Raw genomic sequence first — 16,488 nt, 5'->3', positions numbered from 1 at the left:
ATAAGCTTTCAAGTTATGACAGTTACCTAACATGTGTGTCTTTCGAGTTGAGGATGGAGGGTATGGGACAGGATGAGAGGCTTTGCTTCTCAATGTCTATGGACAAATTCGTTTTTGAATCCTGTCAATGTATTACCAATTCAAGAAATATAATTTTTTTTAATTTTATTTTCCCCCAAAGCCCCAGTAGATAGTTATATGTCATAGCTGCACATCCTTCTAGTTGCTGTATGTGGGACGCGGCCTCAGCATGGCCAGAAGCGGTGCGTCGGTGCGCGCCCGGGATCCAAACCCGGGCCGCCAGCAGCGGAGCGCACCCACTTAACCGCTAAGCCATGGGGCCAGCCAAGAAATATAATTCTAACAGTAGTATGATTAACATGTTGCTATTACATTACTTGGTAGACATCTGCCCATTTTTAGTTACTTGCTAAAAACTTCATTTAATGCAGACACATGCAAAAAAAGCCTTCACTGAAAAGAATGATTAAGGTGATTTAATCACTTTAAACTGAAAATTTTTAAAAGTTACAGAACTTTACATTTTTACTATACAACTTAATGTAACCAATTTTGTTAATTCTCAAATAATTCTCTTTCCAAGTTCTAGAAATTATTTTAGGACATTAAAATTAATAATAGCTCAAAAGAATGAGAAGTCACAGACTGAGAGAAAATATTTGCAAAAGACACATCTTATCAAGGACTGTTATCCAAAATATAGAAAGAACTCTTAAAACTCAACAGTAAGTAAACAAACCCAATTAGAAAATGCAAAGACCTTACCAGACACCTCACCAAAGATATACAGATGGCAAATGAGAATACGACAAGACGCTCCACATCACGTCATCAGGGAAATACCAATTAAAACGACACCACTGCACACCTGTTAGAATGACCAAAATCCAGAACACTGATACCACCAAATGCTGGCTAGGGTGTGGAGCAACAGCAACGCTTCTACATTTCTGGTAGCAATGCAAAATGGTACAGCCACTTTGGAACATAGTTTGGCGGTTTCTCATACAACATATTCTTACCATATCATCCAGCACTTGCACTTGGTAGTTACCCAAAGGAGTTGAAACTTATGTCCACACAAAACCTGCACACCAATGTTTACAGCAGCTTTATTTGTAATTGCCAAAACTCGGAAGCAGTTCTTTCAGTAGGTGAATGGATTGAAAAAGAAAAAAAAAAAAAAAAAGACAAGACAATGGAATACTATTCAGTCCCAAAAACAAATCATCTAGCAAGCCATGAAAAGACATGGAGGAAAACTTAAGCACATATTACTATGCGAAAGTCAATCTGAAAAGGTTACATACTGTATGATTCCAACTACGACATTTTGGAAAAGGTAAAATAATGGAGACAGTAGACAGATCAGTAGTTGCCAGGGACTGGGGCCGGGAGGGGGTTGGAACACGAACAGATTTTTAGGGCACTGAAAATACTCTGTATGATACTATAATGATGGATACATGTCATTATACATTTGTCCAAATCCACAGAAAATACCAACGGTGAACTGTAAACTATGCACTTTGGGTGATAATGTGTCAGCATAGGTTCATCAATTTCAACAAATGTTACCACTCTTGTGGGAGATGCTAATAAAGGAGGCTATGCATGTATTGGGGGAGAGGGTATACGGGAAATCTCTTTTTCTCAATTTTGCCATAAACTAAAACTGCTTTAAAAAAATAAAGTCTTTAAAATTTTAATAAATACTGTGTGCCAGGCACTGTCACTAGCCTCATTTACAGATGAAGCAGCCTGGTTCCAGGGTTCATTATCTTCTTAACCACTTTGCCATACCATTCAAAAAAGTTCTTTCCTTGCAAATTAACTCACCCTGTAGGAAGACCACCTCATCAAATCTGAGGTTCTAGTTCTATAAAGCCCACAAAGAACAGATTTAATAACAGGACTAGCCCAAGGTCACACAGCTAATTCATGTCATCATGGTGTGTCCTAGCAAAACATTTCTGGAGTGGGGTTATGCAAAGAGGTGAGTCTATTTACATAACAAACACAGTATACTCTTAAAATGCTTGATAGCTCAGTGTATATTCCCAAGTTAAAGCCTGGTTACGGTCTTGCCTGAAAAACATTCAGGCTTGAATGCAAATCTACGTAGAATTCAATCTTCCTAGCTGCCTTACTTTCATTCCTTTGTCCCCAACCGATGCTCCTAACAAATTAAATCCTTAGTCTAAATCTGTACTAAATGTTTCTGATAAAAAATTATGGAAACATTACCACAATCTCGTGCCTATTCAAAGACCATTATAGACCAGTGAAGCCCAAGGGTCCATCATCTTCCCAAGTCTTCTTTATCCCCCACATACCATTCTTTGATTTCAAAATTTATCAAGCCAATGTTTGATAGAGGTAGCACTAAAGAAGGGAAGTCTTAAACTTTGAATAAAAATTAATTTGCCTTATAAATGCCATAATTTTCAAATCAATTGTCATTCTTCAATATCCTTCATATTTGACGAGAGATTATCCTTATCTCATCACATGGACTTCTACACATATATACTCTCCCCACATGAAGCAAAAGTTAGCAGCACCCAAAGAACTGTGCCAATGAACCCGTGTCAGTATTTCCATTTCGGATTCCATCAGAGAAGCCATGGTTCTGCTTTGGCTTCAGCTACCCCACGGGCAAAGCTGGCATATCACTGTTACTCCTTGTTCTGTATTACCTCATCTAACACTTGCGAAGACCAAGCCCATGGGTCCGTCTCTATGTTAGAGTCAAACTCAAAACAGAAATAAAACTATGCCTGTTTTTGTACAAATTGTGATGCCTAAAGTGTCACCTATAAAGCAAAAAAAATGGAAGAGAGACATATAAGCCATTATTGTTCAAATTTCATTCCTTTCTCAAGTTCTAAGGTTATTTTGTGCCTATTCATTTCTTCAAAAATATATTGCCTATTATGTACCATACTTGAAGATGTTTCACAAAGTTCATCTCACGGTTCTCACTTGAACACATCATGTTCAGGGATAGCAATAGAAAAAAAATTACAATATAGCCATGCAATGTCTACATATGCAACCACAAAGTTGAATATGAAACATTTTCTAATCATCCCCCTTTAGGATTTCTAACTATGGCTTAAAAACCCAATGAACAAGTAGAAGTTTCCCTCTGTACATGGCTTTTATTATTTACATAATACAATATAGCATCAATGCTGAAGAGCATGATTATGTGCAATACATAAATATGAACTATCTGTACACATCTGCAGATCTAACTCAGAACTAAGGTACATAAAATTGAAAGCAAAACTGGATGCTTTAATAAAGTAAATACTAGGACTGAACACTGCAATAAATCAGAAGTAGTGCCTCGTGTACATACTTAACTATTTACAGATGAAAACAGGCATTACCACAACACTAATCTAACTATACTCATTTATATATAAAAAACACAAGTTTCATACATCACAAAAAACCTTCCATTATAACACAGAAGTGATATTACCAGACAAGCATCAGTGAAGTATACTGCCTCTTCTAGTTGTTATTGTACAATGCTGTAGATAATGCAGCCCATGCAATACACCCAAGAACACTAGAGTCCTACACCCAAGTACAATTAATATGATAAAGCAGCCCTCTGCAAGTGGTGCTGGATACCACTAAGAAGTCTACTGCAGCCATGTTGATTATGATTTTCCATGCAGAAGGGTACAGTTACATTAAGAACTGAAGTCTTTAAAAAAAGCTTTAAACATTCTTTCTTGAACCAAAACATTCAACAAAAGATGCACATGAAAAATTAACTGTTCAGATACCTTCGCAACTTAAAATTCAGATGCATGTTATTCAATAGAGCCGCTGTATGTGAAAACCGAACGTCGAGTTTTAATTTCTTCTTGTAAACAAATTAATCCTAGTGCAGTTCTGTGCTACACAACATTTTTAGCAATGAGAGTAATGCAGACATCTTCTGGTGCAGGCCAGCACAATAAGCTTCAAAGATAGCTCAAGACCCTGTTTGCTTGATGGTTTTACTCTTATGACAACCAGCTGTGATGTTTACCTTTCACAGGATGTCTTATTTGACAGCTTTTAAAAGACCAATTAACCAGGCTTACAAATGGCACCAAATACTGGTTCACGGAAAGGTCTGATCCTCCTTATATAAAGCTTTCTTCCTGCTTCCAAAGAACATGTTGTGGAAATTAACAGGGTGAAGTTTAACTATGGTAGAAGTAGACTGCCAGTCCTTTTCTGGTGTACCATTTTTTTAAAAAATACAGGCACATAACACTAGCCAAAGATTATACCTTGATTACATTCCCAAAAGGCAGATATGCTGCAAACATGCAGAGATTTCATGTATTTTGGCACGTGGAAACTAAATTTTGTCCCTATTATCTGTGTATTTCAATTTGCTGTGCAGATATTCATCCAATTTATTCAGGGGAGGGCATATACATTTTGTAGGGCTGTATCTATCCAATTCTGCCTGTAACAAACACCCAAACATCCTAAAATATCAATTATAAGACAGACAACTGTAAAGTAAAACTCTGGAGAACATCAAAGGAAAATGGCCATGCATCTGCTCTTTAATGTTTTCCTACCATATATTAAAATAAAAACAAAGTTTCAGTCTCTTCACAAGTACTAATTTATATTCTCTGGATTTTTTCAGCCACAACAACTGGATTCTCTTTTCTGATTTTCGCTGCAGCTTCTGCTTTGTAATCATATGGACAGTTGTGCTTGTCAGAGTAACGGTGAAGTCCACAAAACAAATTTCCACATCGGCAGTCAAACCCTGTACACACAAGAGGAAGTAGAGTCACTTGGGAACTTGCAGCAATTAAAAGAAAAAAAAAAAGCCTTAGTCACTAGAGGAAAGGAACCAGATTTTCATGGCTCTTTGCAACATGAAAGACAGACAAAAGTCTGTCACTTCAAATTGTGAAAAAGCTTTTAACCTCCTTTGATACGGTGAGAAATTCAAATAACTTCTTCCATGAATTCCCAGAGATATCACCCAGGATAAAAATTACATAGGCTTTGGAGTCAGGCTGACCTGGATTCAAATCCTAGTCCTACCACGTTAACTGGATAATGTTTCCTCAAGTGAAAGCTAGGGAAAGTCAACCATAAAGTTGAGATTTAAAAGAAACAATTAAAAAGTATCCAGAACATTTTGTGCCTGACTCAAAGTAGGTGCTTACTGTTTAGTTCAGCTACCTTTTGCCCAGGAGAACAAAGGAAAGAATCAAAAGGGATAAATTTGTATTAATCCAATAAAAAAGTAATTCAGAAGGCCTGAAGTTAATCAAGGGTTTCATATGATTAGAGAGACAAATGTAAATCAAATCCAACTTCTCCCCACTATCCCCCTTTCTAGTCCACTCTGGAAACTTGATATTCCTGAAAGCTGGGCTTTTTGTTTTGTGTTAAGACCAACCAGTCCCTTAGGGACCAGAAGCTCCTTGTTAAATCCTAGCAGTAAAATATACACTGTCTTTCGTGTTCTCTAATACCTGTAAGGCCAACTTTCTTTCTGCACATGAAACATCTGTTTTTCTTTGGTTTGGGCAACTCAGGAGCTTTTTCTTCACTTTGAGAAGTACTGGGCTGAGAAACTGATGGACTGGGCTGAGTGACAACTGAAAAACAAGGGTAAAAATTAGAATTTCGTCAGGAGTTCACTGGCTGACAATCATCTAAATCAAAAAAATAAAACAATTAAGAAAGACAGTAGATTCTTAGTGAAAATATTTAAGACGACTTTCTTTTTTAAAAACGTACTTTCTATTTAAACAGAATCTTCTACTTTAATATCAGAATTTATTTCAAATCTGAGAATTTCTTGTCAAGCAACATACCAATATTTGCTCCTCTCAACTTTGTAAAATGATCACTCAAATTCCTTTAAACTCACTCTTAACAGCCACTACTAGAAAACAAAATCCTAATTCTAAATTTTAAAGACCTGGGAGATGTTGGTCATATGCTCGGTTTTTCCATATGGCAATTGCCTAAATGCAAACTCCATAATTAGGGCAGTTTAAATTCACTACTACTCAGTAAATAAAGTTGCCAACTTCTGAGGTACTTGGCTATGAAAAAGTCCTTTTGGTTTTATACTGATAGAAAAGATTGTGTAGATAAAACCAGCAAACTCTGAGAAGTTAAGACCTAAACCATTAATCCCTAATTGACTTCAGATCCCAAAATTTCACAATAATCATATCTGCCATTTTAACAAGTGTTTTATATTGTCATAAATAGAAAATCTGGAAAATTTTAAAAAATTTTTCTTTTCAAAGATTAGCAAACATTGTCTTTAGGACAATTTAAGTACTTGTGAAGTTTTGATTTTAGACTATTAAGAATTCCATAGGCAAAACAAGATTTTTTAAAGCACAGCTTTTACTTACTTTGTAATACTTATGTAAAATGGGTCCAAAATTTAGAGAATGAGAAATATGATCTACTTTAAAAAGCCCTGTTTTTCTACCTAAAAGGGCTTTAAGTTTTAGTTCAGAGGCTTTGGAATCAATCACAGTCATGTCAACAGAATTTGTCAACACGATAAAATTGCAGATTACTGTATTAAAGCCCACATTACTAAGTTCTTTAAAACAAAATACCAAATATAGTTCTACTTTTATAAAATTCAACCATACCAGAACCACTGCAAAATCTTGAGTTTTAATATTAATCCAAACCCCAACAGCAAATTAATGTAGGCAATGCTAAAATTACTGCCTAAACAATATGCCAGTACCAATGCTATTAGCATAAATTCAAACTCTAGAGCAAGCTGATTGGTTTGATGACAACTTACTCTAAAATTCTCCCCAAATTTATAATTCACTTGCATCAGTAAGATATCCAGTGAGATTAATAGCCTAATATTAGACTAACAGAATAATAACCCACCTACTATTTATTCCTAACAATCTGCTATGACTACCCTAATATAATTTTTCCTGATGAGATATGAGTAAATAATAATCATCGATGGGAACAGTTTGGCAGGGGAGGTGGCGTGACAGCCATTTCCTTGACCATATCTGCAAACTGAACAGCGGTTGCTAAGACACATAAGGAAGAAGGAGGGGTAAGAAGAGAAAAATGATACAAAAAAGGCAAAGTGCAGCAAACTACAGAATGCCTAAGAAATAAATAATGCAGAGACTAGCTACAGATCTCACCCAAGAGTATTGTTCCAAGGTCAGAGTAATTTTGTGTAAAGAAACTCCTCACAAACACACTAATTTGGTCAGCTTTTCCAGAAAGATAAAATTCATTTCAAAATACCAAACATGGATTCACCTGCCCAACTTAAGAATTTTCACTTTAACTTGTTTTCACTTTAACTTGATAAATTAAGATTGATACAGTTCACATAAGCTTGGCTATGCGATGTTTGCAAAAGCAAGCCTCCAGAGCAGACTGCATATCCACTGACACTATTTCCTCACGATCAAGTTTCATATTGTGTTCAGTCAACACTGTACCAGGAAATGAACTGATCAAATGAACTATGTGCACTCTAGACTAGGCAGATCCTTGTTCTAGAGCCTAGCACAGGTAATTCAAACAAGTCAACCTTCTGGCAACATCAGAGCACTTCTGGTTGTGCTATGTAAGTTAAGCACAGACTCAAAGTCACTATCTAATGAAAACCAAAATGCCTTTCCATACTGAGTTTTAAACTCCCACAAGATATGATCGCAAGGGATCCTATACTTCTTCAACTTGAAAGTTTCTTTTAATGTTCAGTATGTTCTTTTGAGTCTTTTCCACAATATTGACAACATCAAGACTGAATAATTATTGCTTTTGACTATAAAATTTTTCTTCATGGCTTTGAAATTTAACATATATAATTTCTTTTGTGTTTATGAATAATACCTTTTCTAATGATATAGATATCTTTAAAACAGAATGGTAAACTACCTTCTAAGTTTATTAAATTCTTAAGACTTCCAGTCTTCAGATTATAAACTTTGCTGATTTCTGGGTGTGGGGGCCAGGGGGGACAGGAGGAGAACAAAGAAGAGAGTAAAGAGTGAGTCTTGTACACTTCAAGGTACTTGAAAGATAGTGGTTCTTGCTTGGCCTCTATTTTATAACTCTCTCCTCATTGGTCCTTCAATGGGAAGAAAAGAATCCACCCACCAACCTTCCTTGTACTAACAAACCCAGAACTCAACTAGTATTAAACAAAAAGCATACCTGGCTCTGACACCTCTGTTTTCGGGGTAGTTATTTTGTCCTCTCTTGAAATGCTCATTTCTGTCATTTGCTGAGTTACAGGCAAGGCAGCCACAGGCACATTTCTATTTGAGTTCAAGCAAACATTTTTAAAAATGTTAAGAGTACTTCTTTGTGAGATAATAAGTTGTCAGTTCAACTTTAAATTATATATTATTTCCAACATGATCAAACGGAGCTAAATAATCTAAATTTTTAAAAGGATATTGGATACCCAGCACAAATGGTTGAGTAAAGAAAGCAACTTGATAAATGGCTCATCAATTCAAGGCTGCATATTTGTATAGGTTATGATGTTCTATTTCAGCCAACTAGCAATTTTTAGCTGTGCCTGTAATTTGTTTAAGGGCAAAAGGGGCAGCTTTGCCAAAATGCCTTGTGTGGCATTGCAATAGTCTGCAGAGCCTCAATTTTTACAATCCCTAAATCTCAATTACAGGGAAACAAAAGCACAGCTTTCTCAACACAGCATCCTTGAGGGTGTTATGAAGTGCATTATAATCTACATCTTTACTCAATGACCTACATCATCACATATTACAGGACACTGGAATCCCTCACTATGCAACACATGCAAAGCCAAGGGCATCTGACATATTAACATCCTTATTACATACTAACATTTGTAATTATAATGGTATGGATAGCACAGATATCTTTATTTCCTCCTCATATTATCATAAAAACTCAAATGCTCAATCTTACCTTGATTTTTCAGATGTGCTGCCAGCAGCACCTTCACAGTTGTTTAAACTAGCGTCTGCTCTTTGTACAGATGCAGAATCTGAGGTAGGACTGTTGGAACCACTAGCTGTCCCTATTTAAAAAAAGTATTTGTAAGCAACAAAGCAACACTACAAACACTGGGTATCGTGACTATTAATAATAAGTAACAAATACTTGCATTTAATTAGGTTAGTGATTTAAGCACTTTCACTGTGCTGCAGAATCCTATACTTGTGAGTATCCAAACAAAAATATATATAAAAGAGTCATATCCATTGAACACAAGTATGAAACAAAACCTCAAAAAGGAAATTGAAAAAGCTAGTAGATGCTTGTGGACAGTCATTCATTCCTGATGGAGTCAATGCCAAGTACTTGGGCTCTGGCTTTAACTTCAAGCTTTTCTCAGGTCTTCTCTCCTTAGGCTTTCATCACTGATTCTCAGCCTTAGGCCCCAATTCTTGGTTCTATGTTTTCTATCCATCAGCTCTTCAAATGGGTTTTTCCTTGGAAACAACTTACCCATTGGGCTCATTCTGCCACTATTCTGCTGCCTCTGAAGATGTTCTTTGTAGCAAACAGAACACATTCCATTCGTCCTAGGATTCCCATAAAAGCCACATCCTGTACTGCAGAGCATGGGCCCTGGGGTCTGGTTAGTTTCCTGAGCCATAGTTCTCTGCTATAAACAAAATGAAAACGAAATTTTAGAAACTAGCATGTAACCAAAATCAAATCACTAAATTAATATGAAAAGCACCAGTGTACCTTTGTTATTTCTAAGCACCAAGTCTGTTTCTAACAAAGGCCCAAATTGTGTTAATCATTAAAAAGGGTAGGCAATGAAAATTATGAATTATGTAGTTGCCTTTATAAAACAAAGGGCATGAAAGGAACTGTGTTTTAGCTTGGTAAATAATGAACTATAATGACTTCACATTCTATTTAGGACAAAAACAAATTCTATCATTAAACATTATTTCACCTGACACTATTGTTCTTTGTTTCAATTTCTGAAAAGGTCACTCTGCCAGATATCAGAATTATGTTTTAATCAATTTGGGCATCTGGTATCTTTAAATCACTTTCTGCTCTCCTGCACTATAGGCAGACCAAATCTGCTGTTTTTACTTCATTGGTTAAAATATATTAAAGGGAACCTACAACTGGAAAAAAAAAAAAGTCTACGATAATCAGAATTTATTACTGACTCTTGATATCTATTAATGGTTCTTTAAACTATCTGTGTATTGGATGTAGCTCTAAAGCTTTCTCATAGCTAACATCTGAACACATTTGGGCCCCACTAGTAATTCAACAATTCTGCCATGGGGCAGACAATCTGTACTTTTAAAATGTTGCAACACCTTTAGAGAAGACTGAAAAGAGCTGGTAGATCATCTAGCCCTACTTGTTACCTTGGCACCAACAAGTGAAGCTCTTTAAGAATTTAGGAATCAGCTGGTTACGAAATCCCTTTTATGTTCTACATTTGAGGTGTGAATTTTGGGTCTGAGTACTTTCAAGTCAGTGCCTAGAATGTACTAATTATCAGCCACAGATTTCTCAGCCAAAGGCTCGAGCTACTAAAACGTTTAACAAGTGCTTGTGTTCCTCATACCAGAAAATAATGAAACCTTTCCAAGCTTAATTTCAATATAGCAAAGTAAAGCAATATAAATATATAACTTTTAGTAACGGCAATATTTAATGCTAGATTACCAGAAAGAACTTTATACAGCAAGCATATCTTTGGCTTTTCCAGAAGCCTTGTAAAAATTAGCACAAATATAGTAATGTTTTGCTCAATTTAGTAAATTTTAAGAGAAAATACACATTATTCAAGAAAAATTAAAAAAAATTGTGGAGGGTTTCTATGTCATCTTCAAGTATGGAGGAATGTACAAAAAAGCACATATTTGAGAGCATTTAATCAAAGGGAGATGATGTGCTATAACTTGTGGTCACTGTCATTTAAACTTATCTTAATGTCGATAATTGAGGTTACTTATGATTAAGTAATGAACATTTCAAATAAGCGCAAGAAAGTACTTCAAGCTAGAGCTTGTCATCTCCTAGAATTTCAAATGGCCTTTTCAGACTATCACATACTAGAACACACCTGTTAGTGAGTTATTAAACACAATGTTTTAACAAGTACTAACACTTTTTACCAAAATTCTAAAAGGGGGGGAAGAGAACTAATAACTTTTGACCAGGCCAGAATCCTGACAATTATTCCCCCAAACATTTAAATGACAGTAATCTTTCCTTTTGTTAGCAAAAAGACACCATATATCAAGCTTGAATATATTTCAACTGACCAAGCATGTATGGAGAGTGACCAATATCCACAACTTACTTCAAACAATGGTACTAATTTAGTTGTCACTGTCTCTTTAAATAGTAGGTGGAATTTAGCTGACTCATTTTGGAGCAGGGTAGTGTAAACACTTCAACATCACTTATGAAGTTTATTAATAAACGTTTTCAGCTGGGTTTCTAAACCTTTGACTATAATATATGCAAAAAATGCTTCCAATAATAAATTATGTATGCATTTGCATGCCCACCATGCAAAGCGTGTGACTCTTTGCCCTATGCAAAAAGTTGGGCCATTCCTTGAAGCTAGCTTAAGAATTATGCTAGCTCACACTTTCAATACTAGCTTCCAGTGTCATCTGACAGTGGCTTTAGAATAGGCCTAAGTTTAAGAGTCAATCCACATTAATATTATTTAACCCAATTCTTAAAATCTTTTATTTTATATAAATAAAATGAGGAGGGATCTCAGCCAGTGATTTCATCCACTTAGTCATGCAGAGTATTCCACCTTTCCTTCTTCAGAAAACGTATCTACCTTCAATTCACTATAAATAGACTCCAACTCTGAGACATAAGAAACACCAAGACAGTAGTCTCCTACATGGCTTCCCATCTTGTAGATTCCTTCCCCCCACCCCCAGAAACTCAGCTTTTAAATGCCATCACATGTGCACAGCTTGCCTTAATATTTCTCAGCAGCTTAGATCACATGGGCAGGCGCTTCAGCCTGTCACAAGGCTGCAATGTGACAGGCTGAGCTGGATGCAGGCTCTCACATAAAGCCTAGTCAACAGGGGCCTCTGAAATCAGCTTCTATTTATATCTCAGAGCCTGCCAACTCCTACACAACCCAAGAACTAAGCAAGCAGCGTTCATATATCTGCTACAATAAGAAAACAAAACAAAAAGATGCCATTAAGGCTGCTACAGTTTTTTCTAACGTAGGAAGGGCTAGAGAACAATCTCAAATCCAATCTAGCATCATTAATCCCTCGTGAAGCCAAAATGGTCAGAGTCGCTTATAAAAGCCAAGCACAACAGAGAGAGTATCAAGGCAAAAAGAATTCTCAGGTTTAGTAGCAATTTTTTTTGGAGGGGAGAGAGGGAGTTCACTATTAGATACTGTTTCCCTCCTACTTGGCAAAATTTCAAAAGAATACAATACCATTACTATTTAGTACCTTTCCAATTGCTAGAAACTTGAGCATTCATGTGTCAGCTCTATCACGTATAGCTGAAATGTTTTATAATTCGTAGAGCTGAAAAGTTTATTTTTATAATTTGCGGCTTCCTTAATTTATACTTGAAAAAAAAACTAAAACTTGGGCATGCAACTGAAAAATTCGCCTCAAACATGAATTTAAAAAGGCTTTCATACCCATGGAATTCAGTTCTTTCAGAAGCACATGTTAAAAGATGTTAACAATGCCCACTCACCTGGAGTTGAGACCCGAGTTCTAATCTCTAAACTATCTCTAAACCAGTGACCTTGGGCAAGTCCTGACTCTCCAGATTTCAGTTTCCTCTTTGCCAAATGGAGATTAATGTGATTTTTAAAGGCTCCTTTCCAGGCTTAATCTCGGGCCTTAGAGATAGAAAATCGGGGAGAACAAACTACAACAAATCCTTTAATTGTTTTTGGACATTTTAAGAAAAAACTTGAAAGATAAAATTATCATATTTTCACCAATTCAGTTCTGAAATACTTTTCAAAAATAAGTAAAATGAATTCCATTTAGTTTTTAAGAAAAATTTGTCAATTTCCTGAACGCCAAGTTTAACAAGAGGGGCTCTGTGACCCATATACTACTTTACCCTAATATGTCCTTAGATCAGATTCTCGGGAGGCATTCAATCAATAAACATAACCTGGGCCTTTCCCCCAAAACACAGCTCCACGGAGTGCGTGGAAGGAGAGCAAAGAATTTCACGTTCACCAGCCTAAACGCACGAAACAAAGAAAATACTCCATTTCCCTCATGAAAGGGACCTTGGGCGAGAAATGCAGCGACGCAGGGAAAACTAAAACAGGACGACAGGGAAAGCCCCCTCACCCACGTTCCAGCGGATGAGAACAAGTTCGGGTCCCACTGGTCCCCCATCCCTCTCCGTAAGACCCTCCAAGCAAAGGCCTGGCTCAAGAGAGCCCAGCAGGGCCTTCTCCAAAAATCACTGAGTCATGCGCAGCAGCAGCTCCGCGGGCCGGGCCGACCCCAACGCTGCCGGCCCCCATCGACCCCCGGGCCTGTTCGGCTCCTCCGAAGAGGCGGCGGAGAGCCGGGGGTGCGGCGAGCAGAGGCCGGGGGCGCGGCCGCCGCCACCGCCTCTTTGTCTCTCCCGGTCGGGCTGCCCGCGCCCGGGTAGGCCCGGAGCCCGAACTCCCGGAGGCCGCACGCCGGGCATTGTTCCCCCGCCCGCGCGTGTGCGAGGAGCCGGGCCTCGGGCCACGACGACAGGATGACGCCTCCGTCTTTGTGCTTCCTGAGCGGGCCGGCTCCCCTCCCCCGGACGCCGCCATCCGCGGCCCGCTCGGGCTTCGCTCGGGTTCTGGTCCCCCGGCTCCCACCCCCGGCCCAGCCCGAGCAGCCGGGCGCCCTCCCCCAACCCCGCACCACTCACCCAGCGCGGGCAGGAGCGCAGGAGCCGGGCTCGCGCGGACGCCGGCGCGGTGGGGCCGGGCCGAGGCCTCCGGGAGGAGCGAGCCGGGCGCCCTGGAGCAGCCGCCGCGGGCCGGGAGCGGGTCGGAGCCGCAGGCGGAGGTGGCGCCGCCGCCGCCGCCGCCGCCGCGGGGTCCTCCTTTGTTCCTGGCAGCACCGAGCGTGGCCGGGACACGCCGGAGCTCGGGAAGTGGGAGGAGGGAAGCGGGGGGGTGGGCAGAGGAGGAGGCGGAGGGAGGACCGCAGGCCGCGGCGGCTAACGCTGCTCGCGGCGCTCGCCCGTCGTCGCCTCACGCCTCCACCGGCGGCGGGCAGGGCCGACTCCGAGGGCGAGCGGGGCGTGCGCTGCGAGGCCTGGGCGCCGCGAGGGCCCGCTAATGGCGTTCTCCGTCGCTTCTGCTACGGCCGGGGCAGCTGCGCGGCTCCAGAGAGCGAGCTAGCCCCAAGTCGAGACGCACACAGGTCCACGCTCCGGCCGACTGACGCGCTCCCTCCGCCCGGCGCTCGGGCAGTGAGGGAAAGAGGGCGGCCGGGGGCGGAGTTTGTGCGTCAGCGAAAACCCCGTCGGCGGCGGCGGGGAGCGCGATGACGTCACGTGCTCGACGCCCCGCCCCGGCACCAGTCACCGGCTCCAGGAGGCGGGGCGGAGCCTGACCGCGCTGATGTCGCGCGGAGCCAAGTCACTGGCCTGGTCACCGGCCCCAGGGTGGAGCTGGAAAGAGCGAGTCCTGTGGAGGATGCGTTTCTATTTTTAACCCGATTGTCCGCCCTCAGTCTCCCTCCTTCCGATTTTCTCTCTCAAGCCCGCTTTTAGCTCTCCGAGTTCTCACGCTTTGTCTCGAGCCCTTGGTAGACATTTCCCTTTCCTCCTTATTACCCCCAGCCCCACCCCCACCCCTCCGGAATGAGAAGGATTCGCATCGAGAAGACAAAAAGAACTGCTGTATGGCTTCTGGGTCTTCTCGCCTCCTGATGAAGCCTCCCCCCGCCCCGTCCCCTGCCACCCCCTCTCGGTTCTCAAGTCCAGCCTGAGCCTTGCGCTGACGCCGGCGCCGCCGGGAAGGAGCGGGGCGGACGTGGCTCGCCCGCTCGCTCGCCAAGGTCATGGGTGGTTGTGCAGAGTCAGGAAACGCTCTGCCGACTGGCTGCCAGTCCTTGGCCCCGGCGTCGCTGTTCTGAACAAACTGTTTTGGCCAGCCTGTAAAATCCCTGGAAATTGACTATTCCAGCAAAGCGTCGTTCACTGGGAAAGCACCAAATGTTCTGCTCAAGAAATGGAGTTAAGGGACAAACAAGCTAGACCTGAGGCAGAGATCAGAAAGGAGGAGACGCAAGAGGAAGTGCAAGAGGGGGTGAGATATTAGGCAGGCAATTCAGAAAGGAGGCACAGGGCCTGAGCAGTTTGAAAGGGTGAGTTAACTCAAAACACAGAGCCTTTTCAAAGCACCGACAAAACCCCCTTACAGCTGACCTCTCCAAGTGACTTTAGTTCAACTTCAAAGAATAAAATTACTGAGACAGAAGGGACTTCTGAAGTAAATAATGGCCTAATGAATACAGAGAAATGACGTGCAGGGCTTATATTAGCCACCATTAGAAGGGAGTGAGAGGTCCCTTCAGTGTTTCCCAAACTTGATGATCAGAAAAATCACCTGGGGTGATCATTTAAAAGATTACCAGGCCTCTCACCTGAAGATGGTTTTGGTTGGTTTGGGGTGGAGTTCAGGAATCTGTATTTTTAAGTAGTGCTCCAGGTGATTCTTCTTTATAATTTTATATATTTGGGAGAACGCTGTCTTGGTGCCCCGTGCCAAAATTTCCAAATCAAGCAGTTCTCTGCCGCCGTAAGCAGAATACCTAGAACATAGCTGAACGTTTTCTTTACAATTTAGGGTTATGCTGAGGTCAATTAATGTGTTAGAGATTTAAGTAGTTTCAGTCACTGGTCCCAGGACCATTGGAATTTATTTCCTTGAATGAGTAGATAAATAAGTAAAAACATAGCAGCTACCATTTACAGACTATTTTCGGTGCTAAGTGTTTTCCATTTAGGGTCTCCTTTAATCCTCATGGCAATTCACTGAGATAGGTACTGTTATATCCGTTTTTACAGAGAGGGAATAATGACTAAAGAGCATAAGTGATGGGCTTCAGGCCCTGAAGGACAGGGAAGCAATGGAAGTGATTCTTAGGACAAAAATAACTTAAGAGTTGTTCCCCCCAGAATTTTAGTTATTAAAAAGTCAAGATAATTCCTGAAGAAACACAATTGAAAAAACAAAAAAAACTAAGAGTAATAAGGCAAGCTGGCTATTTAATAATATATTGCATAATATATGTTATGTAGCACCTTCTGATAATTCATCTTCTCTACCAACCATTTATAATTTTCTCTATGAGACTATTTCAGCCAAGAATGTGGCTAGTATTAAACCTAGTTTCAGCAAGATTCCTTTCCAGCAGCCCCCCTAGTTGTTCCCAAAGTGTGGTCCCC

The 16,488-nt window shown here is 40.3% G+C and overlaps 1 protein-coding gene across 1 annotated transcript; it reads right to left on the bottom strand.

The window, feature by feature from the left end:
- Positions 1-3,165: 3,165 nt before the first annotated feature.
- ZFAND5 (zinc finger AN1-type containing 5) lies at positions 3,166-14,502 on the bottom strand. The gene is made up of 6 exons (XM_014794692.2): positions 13,957-14,502; positions 9,535-9,694; positions 8,992-9,103; positions 8,248-8,351; positions 5,541-5,666; positions 3,166-4,819 (listed from the first exon to the last, which is right to left on the bottom strand). The coding sequence occupies exons 2-6, from the start codon at positions 9,683-9,685 to the stop codon at positions 4,671-4,673; spliced, it is 642 nt and encodes a 213-aa protein (XP_014650178.1). The 5' UTR covers positions 9,686-9,694; positions 13,957-14,502; the 3' UTR covers positions 3,166-4,670.
- Positions 14,503-16,488: the final 1,986 nt, after the last annotated feature.

This window comes from Ceratotherium simum, chromosome 20 (genome assembly GCF_057802395.1).
Source record: "Ceratotherium simum simum isolate JZ-2026a chromosome 20, ASM5780239v1, whole genome shotgun sequence".
Taxonomy (NCBI): Eukaryota; Metazoa; Chordata; class Mammalia; order Perissodactyla; family Rhinocerotidae; genus Ceratotherium; species Ceratotherium simum.
This window is presented reverse-complemented; position numbering and strand designations above follow the sequence as displayed.

What these genes read in the sequence shown, in the direction of transcription:
- ZFAND5 (XM_014794692.2), bottom strand. Translation starts at nt 9,685, where the DNA reads ATGGCTCAGGAAACTAACCAGACCCCAGGGCCCATGCTCTGCAGTACA. An exon ending in AACAGAGGTGTCAGAGCCAG is followed by an intron (nt 5,667 to 8,247) that starts GTATGCTTTTTG and finishes CTTGTTTTTCAG; the next exon opens with TTGTCACTCAGCCCAGTCCA. An exon ending in AAAGAAAGTTGGCCTTACAG is followed by an intron (nt 4,820 to 5,540) that starts GTATTAGAGAAC and finishes TTGTGTGTACAG; the next exon opens with GGTTTGACTGCCGATGTGGA.